At 36.6% G+C, this 18,656-nt stretch overlaps 1 protein-coding gene across 1 annotated transcript; it reads right to left on the bottom strand.

The window, feature by feature from the left end:
* Positions 1 to 1,038: 1,038 nt before the first annotated feature.
* LOC122969876 (solute carrier family 28 member 3-like) lies at positions 1,039 to 17,184 on the bottom strand. The gene is made up of 16 exons (XM_044335894.1): positions 17,168 to 17,184; positions 16,597 to 16,688; positions 14,731 to 14,920; positions 12,006 to 12,150; positions 11,806 to 11,919; positions 11,490 to 11,567; positions 11,263 to 11,343; positions 10,972 to 11,052; positions 10,736 to 10,861; positions 10,178 to 10,308; positions 8,538 to 8,706; positions 8,212 to 8,409; positions 6,482 to 6,563; positions 5,257 to 5,355; positions 3,834 to 3,948; positions 1,039 to 3,613 (listed from the first exon to the last, which is right to left on the bottom strand). The coding sequence occupies exons 1-16, from the start codon at positions 17,182 to 17,184 to the stop codon at positions 3,496 to 3,498; spliced, it is 1,836 nt and encodes a 611-aa protein (XP_044191829.1). The 3' UTR covers positions 1,039 to 3,495.
* Between the last annotated feature and the right edge of the window lie 1,472 nt (positions 17,185 to 18,656).

Raw genomic sequence — 18,656 nt, 5'->3', positions numbered from 1 at the left:
CCTGTTCACTATTCACTACAATTAATGTACCAACGTGTCTATTCGTCTGCACACATTTGTCAGGGATTCTCCTGTTTAATTTCTCACTCTGCACTAAGACACGTCCATGTAATTATGTGTCAACGAGAAATTAAAGCACCAATTAAGGTTTGTTAAGCAGAGAGCATATCATGGAGAACAGTGATTAGGCACAATTGTCACATGATTGTTTGTGTAGCTTGATAAGATTGTCAATAAGCTGATTATCTATCTATCTATCTATCTATCTATCTATCTATCTATCTATCTATCTATCTATCTATCTATCTATCTATCTATCTGTCTTTTGTTTCTCCTCATAGTCTATGTGTAACTATCTTTTCTTATATTTTCTTACTCATGCCTCTCTATAATCATCACCCCCACTGATTGTGTCACTCCCTCTCTCCATCTTCAGTCCTCCGCCGGCCTGTCCTCTTTTTTTCCCCCTCTTTCTGATCCTTTTTCCATGCTCTTACCATCTCTGTCTTTTCTAATCATCCCTTTAAGTGCCTCTGTGAATCCTTCCAAACTCCAGTTTCAATCAATCTGTTTTCAGCCGTTCCCCTATCCACCTCCATATGCTTCCTTCATCCCAGCGGCCTCCCTCCCACCGCTCCTCTTCCTTTGTGTGGTCTTTAGAGTGCCGGTGGATGACAACTTCATCTCCATCCTTCAGTTTCTCTCTCCTCCTCTTCATCCCCTTCTCCTTCTGTTGGAGTGGTGCTACATGACAATCCAATATCCACCGGTCTCAGCATCCCAGTGCTCACCTTCTTCTTCCCATTTTAGACTACACATCTGTCTGTTTTACTTTTCCTCCATCCCCCTTTTTCTTTTACTTTACTTTTTTTCTTCTGTGCTGCCGCAGTAAAAGCGAAATTAAAATGTAAGATTTTGTTTTGTCATTTGTGCTTTTATGGGTAGAGAGAGAGAGATGAGAGAGGTGGCAGAAAGGTGTAAGACATGCTAAAAAATTGCAGTTGTATGATGTACACCAGTACACCAATTTTCAGTGAAAACTTTTTACCCTTTATTAGATTTGCAAAGCCACAGTACACCATAAAAGACAAACAACAGTACATTTCACACAGATCCTCCACAGACTCTTTTCAGATCAGAGCTTTATATAATTTGACTTCTGTAAAGTAAATTTACTTTACGCTTTCAGGTAATTATCTAAACGTTTCCAAGTTTTGAGAAATAAATATGGATCACATTTCAGATGACACATGCATGAGACCCAGAATTCCAAGAAACTTAGTTTGTCAATTTTGATCCTTTGCATTTTTTTTTCTTTTTGGCTGCTGTTATGGCTGAGCCAAAGATGTTCACTAATTTTAGTTTAACAGTTTAACATTTTGAATCGGACTTTCATACACTGTAGTTTTTTTATTTATTTATTTTATTTAAAATGGACAATACGCATTAATGAACAAATAAAGAACACATTCACATGTGTTTGTGTTGGTCAAACAGCTGATTTTCATCCTTACACAACTAAAAACTGAACATTTTGTCATTGTTTTTTTTTCTAATTTCTCAGTCCAGCTTTATTTAGCAAGATGGAAATTGATCCTGCAGTCCCACACAAATTATTTTGTTCTTATTTAGTTGTTTTGCCATGATATTATTGTTATTTCCATACATTAGCCAATAAGGACATGCAGAATTCAAAAGGTCACTTGTTTGTACCAGCAAAATCACAGTTTATGACATGACCTTACAAAAATTGTACTTTGCCTCATTTTTCCAAAGTTTTTCATTCTTGTCCCTACACATACAGAGAGTTCAAATCATTCCTGACTCCTTAATATTCACAGAGAAATTTTGTTTGCTTTACCCTCCTGATCTAACTGCTTCATGCTTTAAGATCATTGTTTTTCTTGACAGTGCCGACATTCATGAAAATGAAAATGAGCTCACTGTTTTTTTAACGGGGGACACATGGTAACATGGAGCCTAAAAATGCCCTATGTGTCAGTGTCTGATGGCGGAGTCTAATGTTCCCTCTCTGTGGGTGTGTGAAATTCACACATGTGAACACATCTCCTGCCTGCCGAGAAGGGAGCCATCTGACCTTTTGCCTGTGGCAGATTTAATGAAGAGACTGTCATTTGCCGTCTCTGTGACTGCATGCACGTCTCACACATGCAGATGTTGAAAGTGGACAACTGTGATACCCTCCTCTTTGTTTGGTGGGTGGTTGGAATCCATCATCTCTGATGGTATTAATGGGCCACTTGCTCTGACAATTGGACTGCAAGTCAAGCCAGTATGACTGACTGGTCTATGGCGAATGGATCTGTCATTCACTTCAGTACGTTTTTCTGATTGGGAACCAGAGGACACCAGTGACATCCAGTGGCCATGTTATACAGAGCTTCTTCTAGCCACACTAGGTTCATTCAAGCGAGGCAGAAAAGTGAGAAATTAAAATAAATAAAAGGTGTCTGTTGGTAATTTTTCTCTTCTTTCTTTGTAGTTTATGGTGGATTGGAAAATCCTTTGCTTTTGTACCACATGGTGCTAAAACTTAGTAAGGCCATTGTGTAGGCAGATAGGACACAAACAAAATCACAATACTGTCAAATATACTTACAAAAGACAAACTAAACAGAACAAATTAACTGCCTAATTGATCATTTATCATAATTTCTTCATGTTCTGGGAAAAAACAGCATACAGTATATACAAGCCTAAATATCAAAACAGTCCACTTGCCTGTCTCTTACTACCTCTTGAATTGACTGAATCATCATAAACTTAGTAAATCTCAGTAATCAGATGCCAAAACTTGTATTGATCTCAAGTTGTGTTGAGTTTATGTGTGATTATTTGCACATTTGTGCAGCTAATACAAATTAAAATGTATTGAACTTTTGTATCCATTTTGCAAATGATGATGCAATCAAACATTTATAAAATGTTGCTCCAACTCACATGTAGTAATATTAATTTTACTACTCTAATCATTCATACAAATATTTTTGATGATGTTTACACATTTGAAAGTCTTTAAGTCTATATCACTAACATTTTGGTATTTAGTTAAATTCTGTTGGGGAAATTTTAATCTCTCTTTCCAAGTAATAAATTTAACTTGTGCCCTCAGCTGTTGTAGGAAAATGTACCATTTTACATTAGAGATCATTGAAAACAAATTATATATACTACAATACATAATTATAATACAGCATTACCACAGATGACCTGATAGATAATTCATTTTAGAGACTTGGTTCACAACAAAGTCTGGTTAATATTTTCACGTTTTTTTAATTCTTCATGATCCTTCCTATTTTTAATTTTAATTTTTCATGATATAACTGATATTCTTTCTACAAAACCAATGAAGGCTAACGTGATTGAAAATGCATTATAAACAGTAAAGAATATACATAAAAAAACAACACACATGACTGCCATAGAGCTGTGTGTGTGTGTGTGTGTGTGTGTGTGTGTGTTCACAGTGATTCAAAGCACCAAGCTGCAGTTGAAGTGTGTTGGGGGTGTGATGGTGCAGCAGCCCTGCAGACAACTCTGACTGAATCCTTCCCTGATCGTCACGTTCCATGGCTCATTCACCATCACACTGCAAATAAAACACACACACGCACATAATGACTCACATGATTCCAAAAATCTGTGTTTTATGTATTTATAACTGCATCAAAATAGCTGAGTGAATGAGGCAAAATAGCTGAGTAGCATAACAGCAATTGTTCGGTAACTGGATTATACTAAAGGTATAAACACAAGATTGGCCAAATATTAACTTGTTAACACCCACACACACACACACATACACACACCTGTTGTACAGTTGTGTGCAGCAGGTGACTAGTTGTGTGGTGATGGTCAGGTTGGTTTTGTTGAACTCCGTGCTCAGGAATTGTGGACACTGAAGTTTGGGGATGTACAACACACCTACAAACCCACAGAGCAATGATGTTATTCTAAAACATTTGAGTAACAAGTTATTTGTGATGTAGATTAAGTACAAAGACAAAAGACATCATTTTCATTACTTGTGTCAATCAAACATTGCTATCACAATATTTTCAGTGTGTATCTAGATATAAAATGAAGGGCAACAGACAGAAAAAATGAAAATAAAAATTGGTGATAGTGCATTATATGTTGGTGTATTTTACCTGAAACTAATTGTGGAATATCTAATAATTTACAGTATATATAGTATATTTGCACTGTATTTACTATTACAATGTATATACTAAATACAAAAATATATTATTAAAAAACTAAAAAATCATAAAACTATAATGATAATGGTAAAATATATTTATATTTAAAAATCTGTGTTTATTGTATACTTTATATATAATAGAGAATAGAAAAATGACTAAAATACAATAATTATAGAAAAATAAATTTGTAAAACATTCTTCAAAAGTAATCACAATATATTGCATGCATTGCAAAATTAGTGAGGAGTAAAAATTTTAATATATATACAGTAACACTTCACAATGAGGTTGCAAACTAATGACATGTTATATACAAATGATAAAGGAATAAATCAGGACCTAACTGCCAATTAATAGCAAATAGCAGTTCCATACTGACTTACTTAATGAGGTCAAAAATGAAACTGTTTCTGAGGTGTTTTGAATCATACAGTTTAAGAAACATACATTAAATTAGACAAATTTACAATTGTGAGTGATTGTCAGTCCCAAACTCTTATGAAATTGTAGAAAAGTCACCATGAACATTTGAGAGTGATGGATCTGCCACAATATACAGTCTATGTTTTACTGAACATCTAGTCTGGCTGTTTTAACTATTAATATGACATACTGTGTGTGTGTGACTATTCATGTAAACGTGTTCTGAATACGATTATTAAAATCTTATTTGAGAAATCTCTGAATTAATAGTGAACTCCTAGTTAAAACCCAGCAGTTGTCATTTTGGTTGGATGATGCACTAAATAGTAAGTAATGTGTAGAAAATATTTTAAATTGTGTTAAATTTTTGATGGTTTTAAACATAGGATAGAAATTAAATGCAGTAATAAGATCAACTTTATTCACATGGGAGGCAAATAACTATAGCACCAAGTTATACAAAAAATAATGTTGTAAACTGGCAACAATGTCCATGTAATCTTATGTTTCTACTATCAGGATGAGATACCCGCTGTTTGAATGAGGCATTATTGTATATTGTGGATAAAAAGTCAGATAGAGGCAAAAAAGAGTGAACAAACACCTGCGATACAAGCTGTCATGAAACAGGAGACGCTTCCTGCAATCAGAGCTCTGAGGCCACAGCAGGAGAAGTCAGTCCGTCTTTCTGGAGCCATCGCAGCTGGAGGAGGAACAACAGGTACGTAAGAAGAGTGATAACAAACAGCAACAAAAGAGAAGAATAGTGGTAAAATGATAAAAGGTAGCAAGGTAAAGCAATAGGTTACTTTTCCCTGTCCTTATACTTGCAACTGTATAATCCACACTTTCCACTGTTTTTCAGCCCCACAGACTGTTAATACTTGAGGAATTTTTGACTGCATCTTGTGCTACAAACAGATTTTATTTCAAGATGCATTCATAAAGGACTTTCCCTTTTTATTTGACATGTCAATGGCATTGAAATTAATGAATGTTCAACTCGTAAACCTTTTCAATGAGTATTTTTCTATTTAATACTACCTTTCTTTTTTATAATAGTTATATATTATGTATATAGTATATTAGTTATTTTGCAACTCGGCCTCCCACTTGCAAATGTTGACCCTCCATTTCACATTTTGTTGGTTTTAGGGTATTTTTACATCATTAATTATTCAGGGGAGACTTTTGTTGGGCATATACAGTAGTTTCTGTCAGCGTCACCCTGCATTTGACATTTGCACAGTCACACACATTCACACTTGCCATCTGTCATTTTTATGTTGACAGTTGTTATGAGTATATGCATTTACATTTGCAAATAACAGTTTTGGAAAGTTGCTGATGCTACGGTATGTGTGTTTGAGAATGAGCGGGGGAATTTTTTTTTTTTTTTTTTTTTTTTTTTCGGTTTTTCTATAAGGCAGCCACAGGCTAAATGAAACAGACTTAACTGCTCATTCAGCCCACACACTGTAACTTGCCTAAATGTAACAGATGGATTCCTCAACACTTACTCCCACTTGTGCCAGCCAAAAAAAAGAAAAAAAAGAAAAATCAAGGACTCTTTCATTTTTTCACCCTATGCATTTCTATGTAAGTGTGAGAGAATGTATTTGATGTTGTTTGCTTTGTTACATTTAGGATGTTGAAGTACTGCATTTAAATGACAGCATATTCACTCAATCAGAGATACTTTTCACAATCAGAATATCAGAATTGTGGAACATATGAAACCAACTATGTAGCTCTATAGGAACAATATTTTTCCTGTTTGTTAGGCTTCGCTGCTCAGCCTGGCTAGCAGATTATAAAGTGGCACTCACACAGAGCTCCAACTGACATCCCCAGAGAAGCAAAGTTGGAAAATCCACACAGAGCGTAGGTTGCGATGGTTTCAGAGTGAACCTAGATGAGGAAACAGATTTCATCTAACATGAGTTACATGAGAAAAACATCCAATTTGACTTGGTTGCCTGTAAGAAATTACCCTTTGCATATGTTTCCGAGGTCATATGTAACTGTTGGAGGCAAAAACACAACTAGATGGCATCGCATAACATTTCATTCAATGTTATGCAATTATTATATGCTAGGTCCACATTTTATGCCTAAAGATAATAATTTAAAACCATATATCATCACCAACCTGTATCATGCCAGGGGATACAGAATAGATACTCTGAAGACTGTCTGCTGCATGGTCTTATCCACTAAGACTGTTCTGTTTGCATGCAGTTTTATAAAACATTTTACATGGTTGGTTTGTCCACCTCACAACAAAGCATATTTTCTCACTTTACCCCGGTGGTATCCACCCATACAGATACTTTCAGTTTTATCTGCTCAAGTTTTTAGATTCTTTCTGAATGCTACATCAAAAATCAAATAAAATTTTCCCTGATTGTACTGGAGTGGCGGATATCTCAAAATGTCTGAAAGTAAAACCTAAAAATAACATCATAGATACATACCAGGAGTAAGAGGGAAAATATTTTTTTGTGACCTTAGTGATTTGAACCTATGTAAACCACATATATTTTTTATACATAATTGAAAAACCATGACTAAAGTCGTGTGACTAACATGGCAGTTAGTTGTAAATTCTAATTCTGCTCACACAAGTCCTTACCCTGACCTTAAATATGCTAAAACCATAAACCGATAACATAAACCGTAAACAAAGTTTCTGTCAGTGTTCATAACACTTTGTCTGTATCCTTGAGGTCTAACAGACGCGTTGAAGGTATTTCCTTAATTCTTAGCATTTGTAAAGGCTTTTTTTAAAAACTGAAAACTACATTGTTTACATTCATCTTTACTCTCTAGCATGCTTATTCTTCACTGCAACATTTCTGTGTTTCTTGGTAATTTAATGCCTCCCTGTACATCAATGGAATAACGTGAAACCATTGGCAGACAAATGCTCGTGCATGAGAACAAACAAAATGGAGAACCACTCATAAAAATATTTCCTCATAGCTCTACTTAGCAGTCAAAATCTCCACTAGGTACCTTTAATGGATCTCTAAACTGATATTTAAATATAAACACATCCAAAACCAAAAACTGTAGGAAGACACTGACATAGTCTTGCCACCATTACTGGCACCAGAAAATCAAAATTGAAAGGGAAGATTGAAAAGGGCTGAAAAGAAATAAGGAAATAGCAATCACCATTGCTGAGCTTCAAGCTCTCCAACTTACCTCTCTAATTGCCTTAATAAGTATTTATTTGTGAATAATTGCCACTGAGACATCTATTAGAGAAATTAAATTATCTTTTAAAGATATGACATTGTGGATAAACATTTTACTTTTGACACTTAAGCTCCCACAGGCCCAACAATGACTGATTCTTTCCACTTAATAAGAACTCTCTTGCTGGACCAATTAGTCATTACTTGTCTAGATGCTCAAACACTTGATTGTCATCTACAGTAGCTTCCTGACCAACACCTCCCAGCTGGAGAGAGGAACAGACAGATAAAAAGGAAACAAAACTGAGAATGAGAATCTGAACAAAAACAAGGGTGAGAATATGAGTGAGACTTACAGACATATACTGCTTTACGTTGTTCACGTACTCTGGCCCACCTGCATTCCGCCTCTTAATGTACTCTGACAACTTCTGATAGGCCACAAACTCATTGAGAAATGTCTTTGTGCCAATGAGCTCAGCAACCATGAAGCTGTCCTCCCAGGAAACACCCATCATGAATGAGAGTGGCATGAACACGTAGGAGCAGATGAGCTAAAGGAGAGACAAAGAGAAGCAAAGGGAGTATGATTGCATATATGTGGGTCTATGTTTGGATATATTTACAGTATAAGTTTACGTCAGAGAGTGTATGTGCAGGTGTGTCTGGTCAGGGCCTTAACTGAGAAGCTGAGCTGTGGACAGTCCAACATCCCACCCAGCCAGGAGAGCACACCATCGAAAAAGGCCAGCAGTGCCAGGAAGGCGATCAGGTTGACGACAATGTTGGCCACTAGACCCACAGCATTGGATGCACCTTGGGATGCTGCCTCTAACACGTTTGTACTGTCTCTAAGGAGACACAGGCCACGTTTGATTGGTCATATTACAAAGTATCCTCTGAACAGCATCTCATCAATATATCACAGTGTCATCAGCGTACTGGTGCTCATTGGTTGATGACATTTGAAACATTGTGGTCAGTTCTGTTGATCATCAAACACCTCTTTAGCTTAGGTCAGTGTAGATCAGATTGAGATCCATTCTTTATTTGTCCTCTGTAGAGGAAATTGGCTTTCACAGTATGTACACAATCAAACACTCAAAATAAGTATCACTCAAAACAGGGAATGAACAAACAAGAACACCACAACAACACAAGGCTCAGGCTATTTAAGATAGTGATTGCTTTAGGGCACAAAACTCCTCCCAAAGTGTGTTTTTTTTGTAATAGTAGTATTAGTTGAGTAGTTGTCTGTATCTGTGGTCAGAGGGGAGGAGGGTGAAGCATGGGTTGAGGGGGTGGCGGGGGTCGTGATAATGAAGATCGGTTCAAGATAACAAAGTTTCTTCAAATTCAAAACTCACCTTTTTGAAGCTACTTTTAACTGATGCTGCAGTTCTTAGTCTTTTACTCTCTTTTACTGTATTTGCTTTCTACTTTTAACACTGTGTCTTTCTTGCTGTTCTGTTGATGTTGTGAGTAACTTCTTTTCTCCATTTCATTTATCTATTTAAAGTGTCTTTGAGTGCCTTTTAAAAGTGCTGTATAAAATGAAAATAACACAATGCACACTGACTACAAACCACAAAATTCATTGAAATCATCAGATCAAAATGTTTTTATTTTAAACAATTTGTTCTGACTGGGATTGAAACATTGTCTATTAAAATATATTTTTTGATTTGGAGTCAGTGTGCAGTCATAAGTTTTTCCAGAAATCTTCTAATAGTCTTGTTTAGCCTTAAATTCTGTCCCCCAATGCTTTTGCATTGAATGGAAAATATAATTTCTACTAACAGTCCTCTCTGTTAGTGACAATGTGAATTTTAGGCTCATGAGCTACTTTCTGTTTTTTCAAAACCAGTTTCACAATATTGTGACACCATCACAATGTGCAGCCACTAGAGTACTGCAAGCAAATTTTCTAACATCTGAGTATTTGCATAATACACAAAGAGATATTATTTGGAAATATAAGTGTCTTCAATTCTTTGTGTCTTAGAAATTTAGTAGAGATGAAATGGCTGCCAACTCCATAATCTATGATGTAACACTTTGTACTGAGGACAGGAATGTTCAGTGAATTAAACCAATTATATTTTGTTTAACAATTATTAAACCTAGAGTAGCAATAATCCATAATCAAAATCATAGGTCAAATGCACACAAAGTTTCAGATACAACTAAAGACTGATAGGATTGAGAGGATAAAGACATAAAGGAAGAATAAAATTGAAGAAATGATGAGAGATGCTTGAATAAAAACATACTGTATACTGTATGTGTTTATATATGTTGGTTTATTCTGTCCTCTCCTACCCTTTGTCCATTTTGAGGTCATGACTGTCTGTTGCACTGGGGATCTCGGTCTCAGGCCAGAATGTCTTGGCGATTGCCAGGGAGGCTGGAGCTGACATCAGTGATGCAGTCAACAGATGTGTTGCATTAACCTCAAAAGAGAAGTACACAGATAAAGTCATAAATCCAGCGGTCAACCATTCACTTCTTAACAGAGCAGTTAAAGTCCTGTGTACCCTGTGTACACTCTTGAGTAAGTGTCAAGGTCAGTCAAGAGTTGGTCAAGTTCTGGAGTTTGACACTAAATGATCTCCCCAAGTTATTTGACCAAGAATCAAAAAATCAGGTTATTTTAAAAAGTGTTCTTAAAGTTGTTTTCTCTTATTTCATCCTAGTTCTTGACTTTTGACTTTTGGATCTTAAAATGGATCTTAAAACAACTCTGACATCAAGCCAAGAACTGTCCTTTCAACTGTGATATTGGGCATTTTCTTAAAATTCATTCTTTTAAATATAGACAATTATAAACTCAGGGTCTCGTCATCCTTATTCCCTGCTCCTACACATCTTCTTCCTCACCCCAAAGGAGATAAAAGCTCCCAAGATGGTACCGGAGATGCTAGCAAAACCTCCTGTCATCACAGCGTGTATCTCAGAGCGAGTTAGCTGGCTGATGTATGGACGAATCAAAAGAGGGGCCTCTGTCTAGAAAGAGAGAGATAAGGTTGATGTTGAGATTAGTGGATTAATGAATTGACATTATTACATCAGTGATTTGCATTTTGTTGTTGCTTATTGTTTAAACGGTTGTGCACCTGCCCCAAGAATATATTTCCAGCTGCAGCCATTGATTCTGTTGGAGACGTTCCCATGGTAACCTGCATTATGAATCCAATCTGGGAATAAAACAAAATAAATTCAAAGGAAACTGAACTATAAATTAAAATGAACACATTAGAAACGGTACTAAATGTGTTGTTATGCTTATTTCTAATCACTATGTCTTGTACCGTTTAACCTGTCTTTCTTCTATGAAAAGTAAAATAAATGGTGTGAATTAATTGCACATCACTTCGTCTATGCACTCTATCCTCCCACTTCCTCACCTTGCAAATGAGCCACTGCATGAAGCCAATGTAGTAAAGGATGGAGATGACGGAGCTTAGAAAAACTAATATAGGCATCACCTGGTGAGAGTCCACAATCATCATCATTAGTATTATTATTGTTATTATTCTTTTCATTATTCTGTTATTTCTTGTTATTATTGTTCTTGTTATTATTCATGTGTGTGCCTGTGTGCATATTTGTGGTGTGCAGACATGTGTCATACCCTGAAGATGAAGAAGTGGTCTATGTAACTTGCGCCAAACACAAACTTAGAGCCAACATCTGCATATGACATAAAACTCTGCATGGAGGAGATTTTGAAAGTTACCAACAGACACAGAAAATTTAAACCTTTTCCATGTTCCAATCTCTTAAAATCTTCCATCAGTTTAAACATATTCTATAACTATAAATCCCAAAATTGACCAGAAAACTTCCATCAGATTCACTCTACAACAGAAGACTTGTATGCTGGCAGAGAAGAAAACTTGTAAGCCACTGAAATGTGTATGTGTGTGTGAGTGTGTGTGTGTGTGTACCTCTGCTTGTTTTCCAAGCCATTCCAGTGCACCTAAGCCAACTGTGGTCCTGAGGATCAGCAGACCAAAGACAAACTGGAGCCCAATGCCGCATAGCAAAGTTTGCCAACACCACTACAACACATGCACATGTACAATATGTAGGCACATGATCAAAAATTAATTTGCTGCATTTGTGCATGTGTGTGCATTTCCCATACCTTGAATGGATGTTTGGAGAACAGCAGCATTGATAAGATCAAGAGAAGCAAACCAAAGAAAGACACAAGTTGTCTGGTTCCCCGCTTGGCTGTGTCCAGTGTAAGCCAACAAACCACGGCCACCAGCAGTAAGACGTATATGATCCTGAAGAGGGAAGGAGGGGAGGGTGACAGACAAGGCAGGGAAGAGGAAGGCAGAGGAGAGAGATAATCAGACTCAGATAGTCTGTATATCTGTAATATGTGTAATTATAATGCCAAGAGGAAAGCAAATGTGTTGTAAAGGATGACATTCCCTCCAATTCATGAAAAAACTTCTTATGTACTCAGCTGGTGGGTTGTTTAGAAAAGGATTTGACTGTGTAGTCAGCCAATCAGTCAACAACATGTTTAAGATGGTGCCAGTTAGCAAACTTGCAGCGGCTCTTGCAATCCTCTGCTACATTAATACTTGAGTCAAGGACAACCAGTGTTTATAAAGTTCTGTTTAGTGGGAAAGGCTGAATGCTGCAGTAAATCCAAGTAGCATGTGAGTGATTTGTTAGAAGAGCAATAAAACAAAACTTTTACCCCTTTTATTATGTCTTATTCATACCTAACAATGCATTAGTTGATTTGTTGGCCGCATGAAGGCAGCAGATACCAGCTGTAAATACAACAGTGACATATCATCACCTTCATATGGCAAGCTTGTTAAGCAAAGAGTTGCCTATTTGCACATCCAGCAGATACAGAGCAACATTCCTTTGGTGTCGTGTTTCTGGCAACCTGACAAAAGAAAGTCAAATATTCCCTCTATTTTAAACTGCTCTCCACCAACTCTTGAGGGATATATCTGACTGTTTAGCTGCTCAATGCTTTGCCAAGTCCACCAGTTAGTGGCTACTTTAGTGCTTGGCAGGTAGCATACAGTGTATTTTTAGGCCTGCGAAAGTTAACCAAAACAGTAAAGTTGCGGACTGGAAAAAGCTCTGTACAAAGTCTCATATGAGGTGAACTGCGGAGTCAGGTGATGGCTCTCTGTGTTCATTACTATGACTGACACGTTTCATGTAGAATGTTAGCAGAAAAATATTGATTACTGTATAGCTACTTTAAAGGGACATAATATGCACATTTCCACATCTATATTTTTAATCTGGGGCTCTACTGGAATAATTTTGCAAAGTTTACAGTAAAAAAACTCCTTATTTATCTTATACTGGCTCTTTCAGCATCAATTTTCAGCCTCTGTCTGAAACAGGCCATTTTAGCTCCTGTCTCTTTAAGGCCCGCCTCCCAATGAGCCCACTCTGTTCTGATTGCTTAGCTTCCCAAAGCTGCTCCCTGGCCACTCAGGAGGCTATGTCAACACACCATGAAACAAACCATAATAGAATGATTTCACTACTTTTTCTCGTTCTTAACTCGCAAGTCAGCTTTTGAAAAACATCCATACAAGTTCAAGAATCTGATCCGAAATATGAGAGTTGAAAATTCAAACAACACATGGAAACACCTTATAAACAACCTTAGCAAACAAGTATTCACAAGGCTGTTTATGGGCATGCATGACGAGCTGACATAAGTTTGTCAGCAAAGTATAAAAAACCATCACAAGCGAAATGTTCATAGCAGGTTGAAGCCTGGGCTTTCAGGGAGCATTTCTACATGTTAACCTCAGGTTTTGGACTTGGACAGAAAATCACAAAAAGCACAATATGTCCTCTTTAAACTACCTTTTCTTCCTTCAGCATCTTAATTTTTTAAAAAAAACTTTCCTGAAGATAATTAGGTTTGCAGACAGACTTTAATATTAACTATGTAGGTCACAGGAACACACTGATGACAGTGAGAGTCAATGACATAAAAGTAATATTACATATATTTATATATATATGCAATTTTATATATACATATATGAAAGAGAATAAGAAGGAAAATATACAAAACAAATATACCAACTGAAAATAAAAAACAGCAGCAGGTAAAGCCAAAGAAAAAAAACACTTTAAAGACCCACACCAGATATAGAGCCAAATAAACTGCAGTTCAAGATAAGCCAAAGTGCAGGTGTGCATTACATTATCAGATGCTGCCTTTCAGTGGCTGCACAGATAAAAGAGAGTCTTGGGTGCCATGTCTTTGTTTTAAGATCTCATTAGGAGATCAAACTTCTAATTAAGTGGATGATCAATTAAGTCTTAGTACAAATGTCCTAAATTAATATATTCTACTCTTTAACCATTTGCTATATTCTTGTTGTATTGTTATAACATTTCTTATATTCTATTTTGTGTCTCTGCTTAACCATTCTACTGCCACCAAAGTGCCCTTGAGCAGTGCAATTACCTTACTTTATGTGCAGTCTAGCACACAGCAGTTCCTCTCACATTTTTCCTTCCACTGCTCTTATTTCCTTTATTCTGCTCTGTTTGAAATCAGTACTCATGCTGATTCCACGAACAATGAATTTCCTCAGTCCGAGGATATTGTCGTTGCCAGGAGACAGAGAAACGCTCAGCATGTCTGAACTGTCTTGCACATTATATAGATTAGTGCCACCTAGTAAGAGGGATTTTTTAGTATACTGGCTTTTCAGTGCCTTGGTGGGTCATTTTTTTTTAAATGTTTGATTAGGAGGCCAAAAACAAGCCAGAAAACAGCAAAGTGAGAGAAATGAAACAACAAAAGGCAATTTTATGTTTTCACATGTGTGCTGTGGTTTTGACAGTGTGTGTCTCACCATCTGATCCAAAACCAGTTTCTGCTGAGAAGGTCTCTGATAGGATAGAGCTCCTCCCACACCCGGTCACCATAGCGTTCCATCATCCAATCCCAGACCACGAAGAATACGGTTACCAAGGAGATGACCAGCAGCCCAACAGCCCGGTGGAAGTTCAAAACACATGCCGCAATCACTATGGCAACGAAGCCTGAAACAAATTTAGAATTAATGTGAATTATATCCCACAGTGCAGACAACATTCAACATATCTATTTAAAAAATTATTCTAATCTTATCGTGCATTCACTGCTTTACATCTCTCAGTTAAAAAGACATACACAGAGGTGTAGTTAAATTACTGGTGTTACATAGCGGAAAGCTAAACAGGTCCTCAAAAGAAAAATTATATTCTTAAAATGTAAATAAATACAACAAAGATTAGTTTTATGTCTGAAGCCCAGTGAACAGTAAATAAGGTTGTTACATATTTCAAATTCCTTCACTTTACTATCTTTTTGTATCTTTTGTTTTCTTATCTTAGTTTTTAAATGATTCTGTATGTTTTGATCTTTAAACTTGCATGTCCTCTGACTTCAAATACTCAACTGGAAAGAATTTTGAAGAGAGTGAAACTATTTTTGCAACTATAGTTTATAATACTTTCATGCACAGCATTTTGTCTTTGTCAGAGATTAATGAGTTGAAATCTTTACTATCCATAAGGTTGAAAAGTGCTGGGTTAGTCATTTATTTGAAAAACAAAAAAAGTGTTTCAGATTTTAAATTAACTAGTGCAAAAGTTAGTAGAGGATTAAATGGTGGAAATGTGCGTCTTTGACCAGGCTGTTGGTCTGCACAGTCAGCCCTGGGTCATCATTAATGCTGAAAATTCACAAGATTTCTTTTGAATGTTCAGGTTTGTAGGGGAAAAGGGTGGTTTTGACAACAGTTTATCAGTATTCAACAATTGTGGTAAAATTTGCAACTTTACATAAAGTAGAATTTCTTGAAAATCTCTCTCTACAATACTGTAAAAAGTACAATGAAGTCATTACTAGACAGACTGGAGAGCAACATAATCAGTCGTATAAGTCATAGCTTGCAGTATGACCTGTTATTATCTTTGGTTCAATAAAATATACAACACAACTTGCTGCTCTGTTAAAACTGCTACAGTACAGCAGCTAGCAAATGAATTGACAAGTAATTATATTTGGGTTTTTTTTTTGCATTTGTGTGCACATACTTGTGTCTGCATAGTCTGGATACTACCATGAAACACATGCACACATTGTGTTCTGATAAACCATGGCTTGATTTTTCCATTAACAATCATGTCTATTTTGTGTCAAATTGTCCTATAAAGAAAAAAACTGTTCTCTCTTTATTGTCGTCTGTCTATTCTACACACACAGACACACACACGCTCATGTCAATATGCTCCAAGGCACAGAGCATGTACTGTAGGTGGACTATAACCAGCATTACTAGTTAGCAAAGATAAATGAAACAGCCTTTTACAAGCCTTCATGCAGACTAAAAGTCCTCAAGCAAGACTAGAAATTGATTTTTTCGTTATCCTCAGATTCAGTAATTTAATCTTGTGCAGCTGCAAAATCAAAAGTACCAAACAAAGAGAATCGATTGTACAGAACAGTGGACACACACACTTGTCCTACAGCATCTCAACATGTCATTTCAGTGGAACAATGAGACTCTTTCATCCTACAAATTTAAGAAGGAACTTCACCCTCATACTCTGACTTGTGTAAAGACACCAACCCAGTTAGCATGTGGGAGTCACCAGAGAGAGAACTGCAACCCATTTAGGGTCCCAAGTTTTAGATTAACTTGCATTTACAAATGCTCACAAAGATAATTTACCTGCTGTTAAAACCAGGTATATAATCAGCCGGATCTTTTCATTGTGCTCTGCCAAACAGCCTTGGAATTCCTCCATTTTCCTCTCTAGCAAGCTAAACAAACAAAAAGGAAAAAGATAACGGGAGATAGATAAGGAGAGAGGACATAAATGTTACATCAAAGAGAGGAGAAATAGTAGAGATTTAGAAGACACAGAAAATCTAACATGAGGAGGTATTTGGCAAAAAGCCCAAACAAACAAACAAACAAACAAAAAAAACACCCACAACCTTTTGTTCCTTTGGTCTTCCTTTTGGTGTGCATCATCTGCAACTTCGGAAGGACTGTTCAAATCAATGTATTCCTGTTCCTGCTCCTGTCACACACCCACACACACACACACACACACGGCTTGAGGATAATTCATATTAGGAATACTTTATGTTTACACAAGTTTGCTTGCATAAAAAGACACATATTTACTTAGAACCTAAATGCAGACTGGTGACTTAGAGGAGCGCTTCTTTTCTTGTGCACAATGTGTGTTTGTGAGTGCAGGTGTGCATCCACATGAAGGTCTAAAACAGTTTACCATATCTTGCAAACCATGGTGTAGTACTCCCCATACTAAACCTTACCATACTCGTTTAGCAAAAGCTGTGTGAAGCTCAATTTTAGCTTTTTTTTTTTTAGAGATGCTGTTATAACTTGAAGCTCACAACTAAACTGAAATGTTCCTGATTAGCCAATTATCATTATTTTGATAGAACTAGCCAAACAAATGATCTGCTTCAGTAAAAATTAGCAGAAATATTGTTTAAACAAATAAATACATGACACTATGTTTGTAAAATTTAGTATTACTGCTGACTACAGGAGCTCTCAAATGTTTCCAGTGCTTTAAAACATTATTATTCAAGTCTAGTCAGCACTCGCATATTTTACCTACCTCTGACTCAAAGGCCTTGTTGTCCTTTCCCCTTTTTTGACTCTTCCTCTCTTTTTCATTCAGCTCCATTGTCTTGCTGTTCAAGTATGTTCAAGCACTTGCCAGTCACTAACTGGGAGACTTTTTAAAGCACACCTGTCCTGTGCTTTTCCCCTCCCACCCTCCCTCCTTTTGTGACTCTCTCTGTCTCTCTCTGTATCTCTTTTCCTCCCTTCTCCTTCCTGGTTTTCCTTTCTTTTTTGTTTGCTATACTTGGTTGACTTTGAAAGAGCAGTCTGTACATGTACAATGTCACAGTGTTTGGAATAATACATCCTGACTTAGTCAGTAGAGCTCACTTTGCTCTCTCTCTTAAGTTGAATTATTTTCATAGCAACATGTCCTATTCTTCAGATACATTGTATTGTTTTTATATGGATGTAGTTTGTGCAAATGACAGTGTGGTCTTATATTTTTTTAAGTCCCAGCAGCAGCCACTAGAGAGCAACAGTGTATCATTTCTCAGAGCCATAACTCACATGGCCGGTATACCAAGGTTAGAACAGGTTCATCTGAGTCCACATGACAATATTTACTGTATATATACTGGATGATACATTAGGAGCTCTCATTCAAAGTCATGCTGTGCTTTGTATCCAGACATATAGTAAACACTGAATCAGAACAAAACCATTACATGTAGGAAAAGGGAGAACATATCGCCGACGATTAGAATATAACCTCTGTAATGAACAACCTAAATTAATTAGACTTGCTTGTCTATAAAAGCTTGAAATCCTGAGAGAAGAAACATCCATTTTAAATATTACCCCTTTTTCAAATGGAAAAGGCCCCCCATCTGTCCTGCATTTGTTCTGCAGGATTTCAAAACCCTTTTCCTCTGGGGAGAACGGCAAGAGTTCTTTTCACTTCAGAAAGCTGAGTGTCATTAGGTCACTTTTAAATGTAAAAAAAATATTTCATCCTTTTACTAAGGCCTCATGTGCCCCACTTAAGACTTGTATCTGCTACTATCACTTTCATGTAGCAAATCCACATGTTAAAACCATTAATCAAACCGAAGCCAAGAGGTTCAAGAAAACAAGGACAGAGAAAGGAAATGGTTCCATCCGACTGAGGTTTGTCTTTCTAT

Source organism: Thunnus albacares, chromosome 2, assembly GCF_914725855.1.
Source record: "Thunnus albacares chromosome 2, fThuAlb1.1, whole genome shotgun sequence".
NCBI lineage: Eukaryota > Metazoa > Chordata > Actinopteri > Scombriformes > Scombridae > Thunnus > Thunnus albacares.
Note: the sequence above shows the minus strand (reverse complement) of the source record. Positions and strands in the feature narration are given on the sequence as shown.